General features: G+C 49.0%; 1 protein-coding gene across 1 annotated transcript in view; it reads left to right on the top strand.

Moving 5' to 3' along the window:
* KCNN3 (potassium calcium-activated channel subfamily N member 3) overlaps positions 1-17,874 on the top strand; it is an 88,275-nt gene that overhangs the window by 27,073 nt on the left and 43,328 nt on the right. The window contains exon 3 of the mRNA XM_084824286.1: positions 15,261-15,679. Within this exon, the coding sequence (XP_084680412.1) occupies positions 15,261-15,679 (419 nt within the window). The remainder of the gene's footprint in view (positions 1-15,260; positions 15,680-17,874) is intronic.

Raw genomic sequence — 17,874 nt, forward strand, 5'->3', positions numbered from 1 at the left:
CATTTGTGGCAGTAGTGGGGCTTCCTTTAGGCTTTGCGGATTTCCTTGCTTCCTCCTGCCAACGTTTCTGCTTTTGGCTATATCTAGCTAATTACCAGTCTACAGGCTGTCCATCCTCCAGGCCTCTAGGCTCTTGCTGTCTAATGGGCACTAGGTGGCTTTTGCCCTGTTCGGTCTCCCCTTGTGCCCAGCTGGTAGGAAGTGTGCGGCCGCAGTCAGCACATGAAGCTGGTGGCGCTGCCTGCCTGGACTTGTGTTCGTTTGTTCGAGAAACGCACACAGCACCTCTCAGGCCAAAGTCCGCCCACGGCAGCTTACAAACGTAATTTGAACAACACGAAACCTTTCAAACAAAGTCTTTGCAAAATGGTCCTATCACAAAGCTAAAAAGAGCAGGAGTTTTCAAAGATCAGGAGTGACCCTTTTCGTCAAAAGCAGATCGCAACAGGTATTCGTTTCTTTAAAGGTCTGTTTAAAAGCTAAGGGGCTGAACGCACTTCCTTCAGGAGAATGTTCCAGAAATATGGGGCCGCCACTAAAAAGGCCTGATCTGTAGTGCTGTCCCTTCTGATTATACTGCGTCCTCCCATCTCCCCGACAACTTCAACTTGTCTTGGTGGCCAACCTCAAGATGTGTGGTCGCCGGAAGTCTCCCACCCTATGGGGAAGTGGGCATTTTGTTCTGTGTCCCACCCTCCTCCAGGTCCAAGCAGGGAAACGAGGTTAGGGGATCGTTCCTGCAGTAGAACTGCTCCCCTGAGTCTCTCTGAGTATCCCCAAAGCCCAGAGCAACTTGGACCTCCCCAGCTCCAAGATGCATCATGCCCTCCAGAAGGCAGTGGCATGCTCACCATGGCAAGCGGAACGGGGCCCCTGCTCTGTGTTTTTGAATTTCTGACTGTCGTGCTGCCGTCGTAAGTGAGGCAGCCCACGTTTAGAGCGTGTGATACGCAAGATGGTACATTTCACTGACGTTTTGCAGGCAGCTCTGAATATACTACATTTTGGCAGGTGAATGCTTTGCTTCTCTGGCTGTGTTTTCTGTTCTGTTTGCTTGTGGAATGATTGTTTTATATTTCGACTGCATTTATTTTTAAATGAAAACCTCTCTGAGCTGGAACAGTGGTATATATAAATGTAAAATAAATTGTTTTTAAAACCACCAGCTGAATTGGTAAACAGTTCAGGGGTGGGCAACTTTTGGCCGTCCAGAGGTTTCGGCCTACAACTCCCATCATGCCCACCTCTGGTGTATGTCAAGACCTGGATAAAGAGATGCAAATTCACATCTGTCTTCTCATTGGTTTATGTTTGTTTTTATTCTTTCAGGGCCCTGGCTTCTGAAATTTCACCAGCTTTTGCCAGTTTGCTTAAAAACACACACCCACGTATCTTTATATCCTTGAGGTCTAGAACCATGCTTTTTAAAAACCAAAACAAATTTCTCCAGATGTGTGGATTTGTGCATCCCAGTATGAAAATTGCATTTTGCAGTTGTGGGATTGCTGGCAACTACAGCTCTGTGCACCCACTTTTAGGGTCGGGACTAGATTTAGATGGTGTCTGAGGATACCTTCTAAATCAGCGTGCTGCTGGCTGTCTCTTTGTTCAGCACCCCGCACCCCCTGCTGCCGCCCGTGATGGATTGCAGCGTTTAAAGCGTCGTGTTATGTTTGGGAGTGAGCTGTCCATATTAATTTGGAGAGAGTCTGCTTCCTTGCTTGTCATTTTATATGCTTTCCCTTTCAGAATGGGGCTAGGTGGGATGGAGAAGGTGCGGGGCGGACTCATTCATGTCACACAGCTGTCAGCAAGCATAAAGCCAATGGAGAAGTGGGAGAGTGGGGAGACATAACCCTTGAGGTGGTTGTGGAGGGGACGGACTGCGGTTCCTGCTTTGCAAACAGAAGGCCCCAGGTTCTGTCCCCAGCATCTCCAGCTAAAAGGAGGCAACACTGGATTAGGTAGACAAAGGCTGGGTTCAGCCAACGCAGTAACCCACACTCGGGCGTTGAGCATGGGTTGCCATTGAACTGTGGGTTGCTGAAGCGTGGGTTATTGTCTTGTCTGAATCCAGCCACAATAACAAGCCACACAAACAACCCATACTTCACAACCCAACAACTAACCATGGGCTCTCTTCATGGGTTGGTAACAAACTACAGTTTGTTAGTGTGGCTGGGTTCAGACAACACAGTAACCCACGTTTCTGCAACAACCCACATTTCAGCAACATACACTTAACCCGTACTCAACCCCTGAGTGTGGATTATCGTGTGGTGTGAACCCAGACAAAGAGCCTAACCTGGTTTAAGTAGCTTTGTGGGGGTGTTGAGTGGAGGAGGGATTGCACAATTTGAGTCCTGGAATGTCTGAATTAATGTTTGTTTGTTTCTGTTGAGGGATGCTGAGGTCATGGGCCACCCTGTTCAGCTGCTTGGAGTGGGGTGGAGATGCACTTTCTCAGGTAGTGTGGTGTAGTGGTGAGAGTGTTGGACTGGGAGCCGGGAGATCCGGGTTCTAGTCCCCACTCAGCCGTGAAGTTCACTGGGTGACTTTGGGCCAGTCACTGACGCTCAGCCTAGCCTACCTCACAGAGTTGTTGTGAGCATCAAATAGAGAGGAGGAGGATAATGTAAGCCGCCTTGGTCTCCTTGAAGGAAAAAAGCTGGGATATAAATGTTGCAAATACAAACAAACCAGTAAATATAGTTCCCTGCTATAATCCAAGCTGTTTTGTGCTGGTTTCGTCTTGAATGGGCAGTTCAGACCCACTCGCTTTACCAAAGCCCTGCTCCTGGTGGAGATGAAAACTGCTAGAACTGGTTTGTTGATGTGAATCAATGCAGCTGCATGCATTTTTGGACTCCTCTTGGGGGTGTGGCTTTGGGGACTGTCATGATGCGTGCCCCCACTTTGGAATTTGCCACTACACCACTGCACACACACACGTGGCAACTAAATCCACAGGTTTCTAGTCTACTGTGTTTTTACTAGCCTGCCTCCCCGCTCCCGCCAAACTTCTCTGTAGCCAATCGGGTGCAATCCAGATGTTTTGCGCTCCCATTATCCCTGACCATTGGCCATGCCAGCCGGGGGTTGATGGAGGTTGTAGTCCAACTCATGAAGGGCACCAGGTTGGGGAAGGGTGGTCTACTCTAAAAGTCGAAAGAATGAGATCCCTTTCTCTCCAGTGCAGAACCAACCTTGCCCTGCCTGCTCCCCATCCGAGGGGGAGAGAGATTCAGCAGGGCTGGCTGGTGTGAGCTCGCACGATAGTGCACAGATGGCCATTGCTGTGACAACGCTCAGCCGCTCTCCATCGCCCTTTCAACTTGGCTGCACAAGGAGAGAAATAAGCTTCGTGTAACTAAACATAAACCCAACAGCTGTGCAGGGCACTTAATCCATTCCGCCCTGCACCAAGCATCTGCTTTTGCCGGTCTGGAGGGCTGCCCTTCCCTTCCAGGCCTCTCATGCCACTACCGTCTGGGACTGTCCATATTCTTTGTCTTATATTCTGTGTTTATATGCTGGAGTGTGGAAACAGCCAGCGTCGTGTAGTGGTTAGAGCAGGGTGGAGGTTGGAGTCAGCAATCTGATGTCCTCCAGATGATCTTGGACTACAGTTCTCATAATCTCTGACCATACTGGCTGGGGCTTTTGAGACGGGTAGTCCAAAACATCTGGAAGGCATCAGGTTGCACCCAGCTTAGAGTATCAGACTAGGACGTGGGAGACCCAGTGTAGAATCCAACTAAAGTCAATGGGTCTGCTCTAAGTAGGACTTTAGTTGGATTCTACCCCCAAGTTCAAATCCCCACTTGGCTGTGAAGCTCTCTCGGTGACCCACTCTCTCTCAGACTAATCTACCTCACAGGGTTGTTGTGAAGATAAAGGATCGTGGAGTCATGGATGTCACCTTGAGCGGCTTGGAGGTGGGATATACTATGAATGCTTTACCCATTCTAAAAATTTGAAAAGCGTAAGTTCCTGGCGCGAAGAGCTTTGAGCTAAAATGGGTGGGTGTTTTTGGTCCTGTCCCTTTTGCCTTTGGCCCCGCCCCATCAGTGGAATGTGGCCCCTGAGAGCTTCTCTGAAAACACTGATACAGGTTCAACACCCCTAATTTAGCATTCTACGTTCCACGCTAGCGGTAGGCCGACAGTCGATCTCCGTGTGAACTGTGTTTTAATGCATTTGTTTGATTACTGTTTTAATCAAGTTTTACGTACAATCATTTTGAGTGCCTTGAGTGCCATTTCTCTTGGTAGAAAGGTGGGGTACCACTCAAATAAATACATGGCTAAATGTGCCACAGATCGGCAAGGATACCTCACTTGCGATGGTTTGACAAGAGCAGGAACAAAATGACCCCCGCACACATGCACTTCCCAAAATTATACTGCTGAAATGAAGAAAACTTGGGGCACTGGAGTGGATTTTCTGTGGCAGGACAGCCAGTCTGCCAGCTCGGTTCAGTTCTGGCACTCCAAATACATTCCTGGGCTCGGAATCTTTTAATCCCAAGCGTACGCCTTATGCACCAGGCTGTGGTTGGTAGATCTCGGGGTTCTAGGAAAAAAATGTGTGGGGAGAGCAAAGTAGATCTGCCCACCCTGGTTTTACAGTGTTTGGTGGCATCTCCCCTGTGTCTCAGACAGGAGCTCTTCCCCAAGCAGGGGAGGTAGGTTAATGACCCAAAGAGCCTCCAGCAAGCATTGCAGCTGAGTGGAACTGTGAACCCAAGTCTGTCCTGAACTGAGCCCACCAATTGAGCCATGCCGGCTCTCTTGGACTGCAGTGCATGGGCCAAAACAGATATAAATTTGAATTTGTGTCTCCCAGTTTCATCTCTCCACACCATTTTTACTCTGGAGTAGGTGCACGGGCACTGATCCGGATCTTAAAAGCCCCTCCCCCATGTTAGTGTTCTGATCCAGATCGGGGGCCCATGCCTACTCTAGAGTAAAAATGTGGAGATAAAGGTGCTAGATATGGATTTAAAGGCATGTCTGTTTTATTTATTTGCTTGTTTGTTTATGAAGATTTATTTATTTTATCGGCACCCCACAGCTTGCAGAACCAGGTAACATGGATTAAAACAATAAAGAGATATATTGAAATACAATAAAACCATAACAATTACAAACATTTTTTTTCCATATTAAAAACCACACTCAACCGACCAGACCCACTTACAAGCTAAGGGCCTTCTTAAATAAAGTGGTGTTTGCCTGCCGGCAGAAGGCAAAAATTAATAATAAGGAAGATTAATAATAAGACAGTTCCTGCCCTCAGGCATACAATCTAGAAGGCACAACACAAAAGGAAAAAGGAGTAGGAGGGAGGCGGAAAAAGAAGCAGCAGCAAAACTCCTGCACCAGTTCTTAACCTTCACAGTTCTTAGAGGTGTTTTTTGTGGTAGGGAAGGGCATAACAAACTTCCTGCAGTTTTTCCATCTCTGTTTGAGGTATGGGGGCTACATTGGTCTTTCTCTTGTCATGATGTTCTTTCTGGGAGGAAGGGGGGTTGCCGCCTCTCAGTGGGACTGAGCTCTGGCTGATGGGTTAGGCCAAAATCTGCAGTCGTAGGGAACTGCCCGTTGGAGCTGTGTATTCCTTTCGGCGGGGTGTGTGTGTGTGTGTGAAGCGAGCTCTGTGCAGTTGCTCCCTCTCCAGCTGATCTATAGGGCGAGGTTGGTCTCCCCATGCGACGGTGCTGTTCTTGGGGGGCAGGGTGTTTTGACCCCAAGAATCCAATTCTAGCCAGAGGAATTCTAAGAGGCTTTATGGACTGTGCTGCCTCTCTAGATACGTTAGCTTGCAGGAGGAAGGGTGGTTGCTAGGAAAGGATGCCGGTCGCAGGAAGCCCTTTCTCTGTTCTTTTTTCCTTCATTTTTTTTTTTTAATAAGAAGCCAGATCGTCTCAGCTTCTCTTACCAGCTGATGTGAATCTTAACCAGGCAGTTACTCCTCTGTCTTTCAAGAGCTGCGTGATGAGGCTGGGTGTTCCCTGCTGCAAGGCTGAGGGATTCACGCTGAGGCCAGAATTGATTTTGGGAAGGTGGTGGTCATTAAAGCAAAGTGGATTTGTGGGGGTTGGCGAGCCTGGGGAAGTTCTTGCTCCCCAGCGGGGGGGGGGGGCACATAAGCACCAGGACCCTGCCAGAGCTGGCCACAGGTGCCGCATTAAACTCGGGGCATGGCTCACACTGAGTTTGAGCCCCAGAACTTGTGCGTGCGTGTTTCCCCCCTTTTGCACCCCAGCTCAGTGACGCTTGTAAAGTTTGTAGGATCAGCCCCCTCCAATTATATATTTTTAGTAGAAACGAGCAAGGGGCTGGAGCAACTCAGTCTGCCTTCCCCAGCCAGGTGCCGTCTGGGTGATTTGGACTACAGCTCTCATCCTTCCTGGTCATTGGGTAGCCTGACTGGGGATGATGGAAGCTGTAATCTGATACATATGGAAAGCGCCAAGTCGAGGAAGGCTGAACAAAGGCTTCCTTTGCAGGGAAGCCTCTTGAGTGATTCCACTGGCTTTCAGGTTAACCTTTTGATATGACTGCTGCAGTTCCTTGCCTTCCCCAGAAAAGTGGAGCCCAAGACCCCTTTCCAGTTCTCTGTTAATATGCTGACGTTCACATGCCCTGGGATGTACATACACCAGTCCAGGCTTGGGGAAGTCCATAAACTGGCGGAGACCCTGCCATGTCCTATATTGTTTGTAGTTGCGAGGAACTCGGGCTGTCAGGTGTGTGTGCGCGTAAGCCTTTTTGTCTCTCTGTATATCTTTTGCACAGTAGACCATTTTTATGTACTCGACCACTGGCAAAGACTTTTAGTTGAAACGTGTTTGGTTTTACTTGGGACCAGTTACTCTTGGTATTGTTGAATGTTACAGCACTAGAGTATTGTTTTTTTCCTCCGTTGTTTTTTAGGGTGCAATCCTATGCACATTTAAACAGAAAATCCTATGCACGGGTAGACAGAAATCTTATGCATGTTTAGACAGGAAGAAGTCCTGCAACTCCCAGCATGCCCAAGGGGCATGCTGGGAGTTGTAGGTCTTCTTTATGTCTAAACATGCATAGGATTGTACCCTTGATGTATGTTTTTAGCTTGCATAGATAAAATAATATCAGATATTTGTGTAGATTTTCTGTCATCACTGTTTAGCCCATTCCAGTTGGTTTATCACTTGATTCTCAGCATCCCCAGGTAGCGCTGGAAAAACTCCTGCTGGAAACCCTGTAAAGCGGCTCTTGCCGGTCAATGTTGGGAGTGAGCTAAACTACTCAATGGTCTGATTCAGAGTAATTCAGCTTCCTGTGTTTCTCTGAGTGTTTGGGTTTTTTTAGTTCAGAAAGACAGACAACAAGGAGCAGGAAGGTGCAGGTTTATACAATGATACGCGGTGCAAAGCAGGAGTGCTGAAGCTCTTTTGGCGAATTCAGTTTCAGAGAAGCTCTTGGGTGGGTGGGGGATCCAGGTGGGGGCCGGGGCGAAGGAAAACTGGGTTAGCACCGAAGGCTCCACATACCAAAAATACCAGCATTTTTTTTTTTAGCATAAAGCGCTTACTGCCAGTAACTAAGTCTTAGGGGAAGGTATTTCACTCTTATAGAATGGCGGGCAAAAAACTGCACAAACGCTGTGAAATGATTGGTGGTTGGGGGAAACGGGGCGTGTCCAACTGGGGAAGCTCGGAGGGCCGCTTTTGGCCCACAGACCTGAGGTTGTGCACCCCTGGCATGGTGAGCAGTAAATACAATCCTTTTTTCCCCTCCCTCTCCCATAATGCTAAAGGTGCTTCTAGACGGAGGGCTCTTTTTGCTAACAAGTGACATGATGCGCCCGTTCCGTCTTTTCCTCCTGTATGGCATTTCTGTGGAAAGAAGCAAGATGGATAAAGCAGCAGGAGAACATGGGAGGGCTGGAAAGGGAAGGTGTCGCAGTCTTGGGCCCCATGTAAAAATTCCGCGCAGGAGGCAGGTGGTTTCACAATCAAAGCCTCACCTGGAAGCACTCTAGGGCCTGTGAAGGTTCCCGCAACGAAATGTAGAAGCAGTAGTTTCAGGACAGGTGAGAGAGAAGGACCTCATGCAACACATCATGAACGTGCACAACTTGTCATTGCAGGACATGGTGAGGGCTACTGGCTTAAATTGCTTTAACCAGGACCAGGCAAATCGCTGGAGGCTAAGGAGAGGTCTGTTGACAGTTATTGGGCATTCTGTCTCAGCGAATCATATTCCCCTTATTCTACTGTGCGACCATGCTGGTCACTGCACCTCAAAAAGGCCATTGTATAGTTGGAGGAAGTGCAGAAAAGGGCAACTAAAACAATCAAGGGGTTGCAGCATCTCCCCTATGAGGGAAGGTTACAACAGCTGGGATTGTTTAGCTTGGAGAAAAGGAGGGTAAGGGGAGCCATGATAGAGGAGTACAAAATGATGCCTGGTGTGAAGTGGAAAGAGATGCATTTTTCTCCCTCTCTCATAATTCTAGAGCCCAAGGGGGTCCTCCCATGAAGCTGATGGGTGGGAGATTCAGGACAGATGAAAGGAAGGGTTTCTTTACACAGTGCAGAGTTAAACTATGGAATTCGCTACCACAAGATGCAGTGATGGCCACCAATTTGGATGGCTTTAAAAGGGGCTTATCTGAATTCACGGAGGATAAAGCTATCAAAGGTTGCTACTAGTCCTGATGGCTCTGTGCCTACATACACCAGTTGCTGGGGAACATGGGTGGGAGGATGCTGTTGGACTTGTGTCCTGCTTGTGGGTTTCCTGTGGGCAGCTATATGGACCCTTGGTCTGATCCAGCAGGGCTCTTCTAATGTTCTTATGAGCCTCTGTATCCAGTGGCAGTGTACCCCTGAATGCTAGTTGCATGGAGGAAGAGTTGGGAAGGTTGTTGCCATCGAGCCTCCCTGCTTATGGGCTTTTTCTGACTGGCAATGGCACTCTTAAGATGTCAGGAAGAGAAGGGTCTTTCCGATTTGTTTAATTACACATGCCTGGGATTGAACCTGAGACCTTCTGCATGCAAAGCCAGTACCTTGGTGACATACTCTTCCTCTGCTATTATATGGCATTTTCCTGGGATGAGCTCTCCCTGGCACTGGATGTCGAGTTCTGGGTTGATTAAGGGCACGGAAGCAGGAGAGGGAATCCACGTCTCTCTCCGTCCCTCCCTCCCACTCTTGTTTAATTAGCACTTCGCTCTGGGCGATTCCAAGCGGGTTTCCGTGGAAATGAGATTGCATTCCCACCGCTGGGCCTCAACCAGGCGTGATCTGTTTGTTTATGCCACGAGTGGTAAACCACGCAAGAGAGGGATGGCTTCCGATGGGGATGTCGAGGCACTCGGCTCTCCGTGGTTTAGTTCCCTTCAAAGATGCTTCTCGGTGTTGCTGGTTCTTGGGGGTGGGGGGAGGACAATCGGAATGGTGCTCATTGATTAATTTATTTATTTGCTACATTTCTATACCTCCCCTTTTCCTCCACGGAGCCCAAGGCAGCATACCTGATTCTCCTCCTCCTCCCCATTTTATCCTCTCAACAACCCTGTGAGGTAGGTTAGGCTTCATGGCCGAGTGGGGACTAGAACCTGGGTCTCCCCAGTCCTAGTCTAGAACTCTAACCACTACACCACTCTGGCAACGTTGGGGGCCAAAACTGATGAGACAGGAGGCACCCATCCATCCAGGTGGGTTTCTAGGTTGGGTGAATACAGAAGATCTAGCATTGTCACAGGACCAGCGTAATTTCCGTCACGTCCGAGAAGTAGCTGGCCTCTTTTACAATCTGGCCCTTTGCTCGGTGCTTTTGCTGCCTAGGCAACATCCCTTGGCCACTGGCCTTAACTCTTCCACTCTGCTCTTTTCCCCCATTTCTCCTCCTTTTGCTGCCAAGTTAGCATCAGGAAGACTAATTAGGTACCACCGGACTTAAGGATGTGGTTGCCATGGAAGTCCGGTAGCAACGCTAAAGTGTTTGCAGGGTGAGGAACCCTCCCTGGGTTGACACAGGGAAATAGATCCACAGAGAAGCTGGTTGCAAGGAGATCAATGCCTCTTTCTTTCCTTTGGCCAGGTCTTGCGTGTTTGTAATACCCCCAGGCAGGAAGGGCGGAAGTGTTTCGCTGGCGTTTGGCCCTAGGCTGTTGGCCGGATTTAAACAGGTTGCAGCGTCCTTTGTTTAGGGAAACTGGGAGAAGTTTGCAAGCAGGAGCCAAAAGTACATCTTGGTATGGTCTCCGTGTGGGTCGCAGCCAGGCTTTGCGGGCGTGGGGAGTACGGGGGGGGGCAGTTATTTTCCAGGTGCATCGTTAAAAACACACACCAATATTTCAGATGCAAAGACAAACAAAACTGCATCGAATGTATGTCTAGTTGTATAAGAGCGGAGGGGTGGTTGGTTTCTGCAGGTGCCAGAGAGACACGCACAGGGTGCGATCCTAGGCCTGTTTAGACAGGAAAAGTCCTTCAACTCCTACAATGGCTGGGCGCAGTCCTATGCACGTTCTGTCCAAACATGCGTAGGATTGCGCCCTTGTGTAGTGTTTCATTTTCATTTATTTAAAGTATTTTTATCCTGCTCCCCAGCCCAAAAAGGGTCCTAGAGCAGCTTCCACACAATTGTTAAACAAGTCAGTGCCTACCCTCAGGCTTGCAGTCTGAAAAGACAGCACGCACAAGGAAAAAGGGGTGGGGAGGGAAGAGGAAAAAAATAACTATTTCAGCAGGGCTGGTGGCCCTGCTGAACTATTTCAGCAGGGCCCTCCTTCTCCTCCTATCGCCCTCTGTGAGAAGTGTGTGTGTGTGTGTGTGTGTGAGACAGAGAGAGAGAGAGAGGGAGAGAAAGAGAGAACCAGAGAGACATGCAGATTAAAATTATATATCTGGTTCGCTCATGTGCACAGCAGGGGATGTCCACGTTATGGCTGGCCAGAACCGTTCCCCCCTCCCAGCATCCAAAAGGGGGATAGAGGAATGTAACCACCGTCTTGGATCAGACCAGAGCTTTGTCTAGTCCAGCATCCTGTTTTCCCACAGCAGCCCAGCTTCCCTCCAGGAAATTGATGAGTCATGACTTGTGGGTCCAGGTCTGTTTTTTTTTAGGTAACATGGGCGCAAACTCAGCAGCTTCCCTTTTTTTGGTCAAGGTCTTCAACCCCTCTTGGGTAATCTGTCGGGGCTGTGTGTGTATAGGTAGCAAGTGGGACCTTAACCATCGAGGGCCAGTGCCAAAGTGGCTGGCTCACCCCTTTTTCTGCCGCCCCCTTTTCCCTCTCCCTCCCCATGCAGCAGGGAAAGGACAGATCGTTCTTGCCAGACATTGAACTGATTTCATGCAGAGGGCTTTTGAGTGGAGGCCGTGGGCTGCAGGCAGCCCACCCCTGCTTTTAGCCTTGTTTCCTTTTGGATTTTCAGATCTCACCTCTGGGGGGGAAAGCAAATAGTATCTGCAATGAAATGTTGTAGCGTATCCCCAACCTTAAGACAGGGATCTTGAGCCTCAGGTCTGTGGGCCAAATCTGGTCCTCTGGTGGCCCTCCCTATTTCCTCTGACTACCAATTATATAGTTTTTCCTCAGCACCCCCCCTGCCCCCCCAAGTCTTTAACAGGTTGAAATGCCTCTCCTGAGGCTGAGTTACTGGCAGGAAGATCTTTGGGTGAAAATAGTCTGGTATTTTGGGGTCCACCTGTTTTGCAACACCCCTGCCCTAAGAGGTGTGCTCCTGTTCTGGATGGCCCAGAAGAACCAGGAACCTTGTAGCATGTTCAGGCCTTGGGGGGAGGGGGGAGTTTTTGGAGTGGGCTAGGGATAAAGGTTTCCCTCTCTTCCCCAACCCCTTCCCTTACCCCCAAACAGAGGCCTCCTTCTGCTGTGCTGCATAGTGATAGAGAGCTTTCATAACTATAGAGAGTTTTCATAACTATAAAGTGGTGACAGGCCTGATGTCAGGGGTAGGCATGGCCGGGCAGCTGCCAAGGGCCCATACCTGAGCAAGGTCCCACTGAGAAGAGCCTCTTGGACTCGCTCCTCTGCTTCATCATTGCAACCTGTTTGTTTATCTGCCCCTTCCGAAATGATAGGCACTCAGCCACCTGAGTTTGCTTTTAGAGGGAATTATTCTTGCCCCTTTAATGCTTATTTCTACTATTGTGAGTTTTAGACACTCTGTTTAAAAGAAAAAAAGGAAGAGATCAAATGACCCCAAAGTGTAGAGTCCCCAGATTCTGTTGCCTTCAGGACCTTTTGCCAGCAGAGTTTTTTGTGATTGATTTTGTAAAAATAGAAGAGGCGTTTGGGATCACGTCTTATCTAGCTGAAAGGCTTAGTGGGTAAAAAGGTTTGCCTTCTATGAGGCCTGCAAGGAGTTCCAACACCTCTCTGTCTAGAAATTAAGGTCTTAAACTGCTTGACTGAGAGCAAAATGTGGTGTAGTGGGTAGAGTGTTTGACTAGAACTGGGGGACTTGGGTTCAAATCCCTGTCTAGCCATAAAGCTCATTGGGTGACCTTGGGCTTGTCACTCCTTCCTGGCCTAACCTACCTCACAGGGTTGTTGTGAGGATAAAAGGGGTGGCATCCATGCTGCCTTCCTCAGCTTCAGTGAAAATGTGGGTTTTATACATGTTTAACTGTCCTAGCTTCTACCATAGACACTAAAGAACGCTGGGAATTTAGAGTGAAGTCGGAAATGCATGCTGAAGTGTGTTTGGAAGTGGTTTGCACTCAGCTGTGAAAGCCCCTGCAGGCCAAAACAGACATTCATTTAAATCCATATCTACCACTTCCTCCGCATTCGCGCCAATCTGTCTGCCACCCCAATTTTGCAGATGATTCTCCGGTTTTTTTAAAAACCTTGTCCCATCCCCCTTCACCCACCCACCCACCCACCCACCCACCGCTCCATAACTACCAGTACCCAGGATTCCTTGTGGCAAGAGGGCTTTAAAATATTGGACCAGTCTATAAAGCCTACAGTGTTTTCCCACCATCTCCCCTTCCTGCCTGAGTCATGTCCCTCCCTCCCTCCCTCTGTTGCTTCTCTTCCCTCACCCCCCGCCATCCATTGCTTGTATTTTAGATTGGAAGCTCCTTGCCGCCAGAGTCCTCTCTGTATTTGAACTGTGCCACACAGGCTGATGGCATTGGATCAATTCCCACTCGGGTTTGGGTTTGTTTTGTTCCGCAGGGAGCAAAGGACTCGGTGTCATTTGGGGGCGGGAGTGGGGAGAGAAACAAGCCAGGCCCCAGAACAGGGAACGGGCATTGGCACTCCCTCTGCGCCAGGCGGCTTCTCCCTTCCTGGCCTCCCCCCCTTAGGTCCTTTACTGTTCCATCGCCTGGGGTGAACCTGCCAGGTTGCCGTGGCAACGGGATGCAGCCGCCGCTTTGAAGCTAAAGTGGCTTCTCTGCCTGCCTGGTGGGCCGCAGGTGGAGAGCCTCTCCACGTTGCTAATCAGCAGCCTGGGCTGGTTGTGCCGCTGTGAGTGATGCAGGCTTGACCCTTCTCCAGATTTTACACGCCCTCCGGCTCAGAAGACCTCAATCCTGATTCCGGATGGGTCTGTCATTGCCAGTTGGAAGGAAAAAGGCTCTCTGTGCATGCTCGGATGCCATATCATCTGCCTTGGCTTGCCAATGGGTCTGTTGTTGTCACCGGCTGGAAGGAAAAAGGCTCTCCGCACATGCTCGTCTGCTGTGTCATCTGCCTTGGTTCGGCTCGATCCAGGGCTGAGCCTGTTGCCTTTGGATGCTGGTTTGCTTGGAGTATTGATACGCAGCTTTTGGGGTCGACCTCATAAAGGTGTTTACATAGAAATATTAAAATATCTCTGGCCCAGTCTTCCCCAGCCTGATGCCCTCCAGATGCAGAGCTGGCGTCAAGGGTCAGGCACCTGCTGAGGGCTCACACCCCAGCAGAAGTCCGCTGACCAGAGTCCTCTGGAGTTGCAGTGTGCAAATGTTTGAGTTCTACAGATCTCTTTGTCAGGTAAGATGTCACAAACAAGCTTGATGAAGAGATCTGGAGGTCTCGAAAGCTTGCGCATGGTTTTTCTGACCTGTGAGTTAGCCTAATAAACGTATTACGCTAATATAGATTTTGGCATTTTTCTCCCAGCTACCAACATGGCTGCCTTTTGCTTTGTGTAAGCCTAGGGACGTGCAACTGAAATAAAAGCGTTAACCTCTCCTTCCATCTCCTTCCTCTGTTTTCTCCTGTGTCGAACTCGTAGATTGTAAGCACCTGGGGGGCAGGGACCTGTCCTCTTGAATAGTGCCATTCTCACCGATGGAGCCAGAATACTGCTGCCTCCATCCCTTTGCAGGTGGAGCGCTGTTGTTTTTTGCCCCGGGCGTGTATTCTTGGAGTGCTCTTTAGTGGCTGTAGCCTAGGCATGGGGAATCCCTGTCATCCCAGGGGCCAAATTCCATTTGGCGAAGCTTTTGGGGGCCACATTCCAGCGGTGGGCAGGGCTGAAGGCACACGGGGAAGGGCTGAAATGCCAGAAACACCGGACATATCAGCCTATTTTCGCTTGAAGCTCTTACTGCCTTAGGAGAGGCATTTCAATCCCACAGCATGGGGCAAAAACTACACAAAAGCTGGGGAACCTAGGGCATGGCCATATGTGAAATCCTGAATGGGTACCCCAAGGGGCCTGGATTTGGCCCCTGGGCCTGAAGTTCTGCACCTATGTGTTAGGGGGCAAGAAGAAATGGAAAGCCGGGGTGTGGTGAAGAATGGAATGGAGTATCATTCAGGAGGCTTTGGCTGGCTGGCCAGCACCCTGAACAACTACGCTGCAGCATTTCGGCTGTATCCGATGGCATCATTCTGCAAACTCAAACAGCACTAGCGGAGCTCCGCCAAATCTTCCTATCGCACAAGCGGTTGCACGTTACACTTGCAAATGATGCTTGTGCAACAGCTTGCACAACCAGTTTTGCAACAGTGCTTGCACAAAGGTAGCTTTGGGTGGAGCCTCCTCTTGTGCATAGTTTGGAACCTAGTTTCCTCCAGCGCAGTATCATTTGTGCTAGCGGAATGATGCAGTGGGATGCTGCACTTTGCCTGCAGGTTCCCCTGGTTGTTGTTGTTGTTGTTCAGTCGTTCAGTCGTGCCCGACTCTTCATGACCCTAACAAAATAATAAAGGTAGGTTTAGAAAGGATAGTCTGCCTTTCTAACTCTGTTGGATGTTTTTTTCCTCCCCCCCCTTCTCCATCCCGTCAGCTTTTTGTGATCGACAACGGTGCCGACGACTGGAGGATCGCCATGACCTACGAGCGCATCCTCTACATCAGCTTGGAGATGCTGGTGTGCGCCATCCACCCCATCCCTGGGGAGTACAAGTTTTTTTGGACGGCCCGGCTGGCCTTCTCATACGCGCCTTCGCGGGCGGAGGCGGACGTGGACATTATCCTTTCCATCCCCATGTTCTTGCGCCTCTATCTGATTGCCCGGGTCATGCTCCTGCACAGCAAGCTCTTCACAGACGCCTCATCCCGCAGCATCGGCGCACTGAACAAGATCAACTTCAACACCCGTTTCGTCATGAAGACGCTCATGACGATCTGTCCTGGGACCGTGCTGCTGGTGTTTAGCATCTCCCTGTGGATCATTGCCGCCTGGACGGTGCGTGTGTGTGAGAGGTGAGCTTGCGCATGGATGCGCCGTAGGAAGGATGTGGGTGTTGTTATTATTATTTTGCTGTACTCCATGCTAAGGAAACATTGAATTCTGCAGAAATATATAGCTTGCTTCTCCCACCCTTTATGAATTATGCAAATAAAAATGGCCCTTGCTTTTATTTTGTAGAACTTATTCTGCAATTTTTCTTATTTGCAGAATTGATTCTGGTTTTGCCAGTTATAGGGGGAGTAGGAAGGGGGGACCAGGACCCTGAATCTCTGCCTCCACTTCTCTTGCTTCTGAGATTTCAGCAGCCATTGCCCACACATTCTCTCAAGCGGATTTTCAATTCTGGTTTTGCCAGTTATAAGGATGGTAGGAAGTGGGGACCAGGACCCTGAATCTCTGCCTCCACTTCTCTTGCTTCTGAGATTTCAGCAGCCATTGCCCACACATTCTCTCAAGTGGATTTTCACAGCCTTCATAAGTGCTAGAGACTTGCGTCGTTAAAAATTTTTTTTTAAATACATTTCTAGATAGTCTAATAAGTAGATTCTAATCTGTATACAATCATCCTTACTAACATTTCAGGACATAAACTTTTGTATCATATTTAGTACATTCAAAGTTATCAAGTCACTCATTTTGTTTATAAGTGCAATAGTCCATATCTTCTTTTTCCATGCGAGCTGGTCGCTGGGTTTTTGCCAACGTGACCTGTGCTGCCGTTGGCATGTGCTTGCTGCTTTAAAGCAAAGGACAGCTGAGGTTCTCTGAAAGGTAAATTCAACACCCAAATTTCCACGTTCTGTGTGCTTCTTTTCTTCTGTACTCCTGGAGAATTGCTCCACACGGAGGACCCTGGCCGTGAGCAGTGCTTGTATGGAAATGCATCTCCCAATTAAAAGACCGGCTTCTCTCTTGGGAGGACACAGAGAGACCTCTCTGACTGAGATCTTGGGAAACCAAGGCTGCTTAGACAATACTGTGGTAGATTTTTATTTACTTTTATTTATGTGAAGTATTTTGTTCCTGCTTCTCAGCCAAAAAGGCTCTCAGAGCAGATTACATGCAATCAGTAAATCAGGCTTGCAATCTAAAAAGACCTGAAACACAAGGAAAAAGGGATGGTGAGGGAAGAGGGGAAAAATTAAGCAATCTTTCAGCAAGGCCCTTCTTCCAGGGGTGTTGCTAAGAGCCTATGGTGCCCCAGCCCCGGATGGATTTCCCAGGGCCCCGGATGGATTTCCCAGGGCCCCGGATGGATTTCCCAGGGCCCCGGATGGATTTCCCAGGGCCCCGGATGGATTCCACAGAGCCCTGAGTGTCCATTGGTGCCAATGTAAGCGTTTTTTCTCAGTTTAATCACCATGCAAGGAAGCAATTTTTAAGAGGGATTGCAGCTGGGGAGGGAGGGTTAACTCTTCCCTTCCCACATGCTTCAACCCCCCACCCCTTAAATCTTCCCCTGCATGGCAATTAAGCTTAGAAAAAATGTTTTCCATGGGTTTCGGATGATTTGGGTCAGGATGCAAATTAACTGAAGAATTCTTTTTATTTGAGATGATGTGCATGATAAATTAATTGGCTGGCATTGCCTCCTGTGAAATTTAAATAAAAATAAGTAATTATTCCTAAATTTGCAAATACAGATATACATAAATGCAGATTTTTCTCCTATGGGCCTGGGACCAGAATCATTGAACTGCTTAGTTAGTTAACCCTACCTGCTTCCCCTCTTGTTCGCTCTTTGCAGCCTGATGGAATGGCTGCTGGATGAACCATGGTTTGACTTTGGTATAGTTTCTTATGTTCATTCCAGTGTGTGACTCAGTGGCAAGGCCTCTGCTTGGCATTCAGAAGGTCCCAGGTTCGATTCCCAGTATCTCCAATTCAAAGTAGCAACACTGGGAAAGACCCCCGTCTGCCCTTTTCAAGCAGAGGGAGGGTCCTGTTGAGGAGCAGGGGGAAAATGAGAGTGGCCTTCATGGCCTGATGGAGCAGAGGCAACGCCAAGAGGTGGAAACGGCAGGGAAGCAGATTTCAGCTAAACATGAGAAGAGGCTTCCTAACAATAAAGGCTGTTTGACGGTGGTGAAAAGGAGAGACGAAGTCCCAGGATGTAACAAAGTTTTGATCCTCAGAGGAGCCCAGTGTGTTTCAGCCCTGTACCAAGTATTTCTAGGCTTCTTCTCCATGGGGCTCCATGCAGCAC

The sequence above is a fragment of the Heloderma suspectum genome, chromosome 17 (assembly GCF_057233095.1).
Source record: "Heloderma suspectum isolate Gila_16-S chromosome 17, 16-S_ref, whole genome shotgun sequence".
Taxonomy (NCBI): Eukaryota; Metazoa; Chordata; class Lepidosauria; order Squamata; family Helodermatidae; genus Heloderma; species Heloderma suspectum.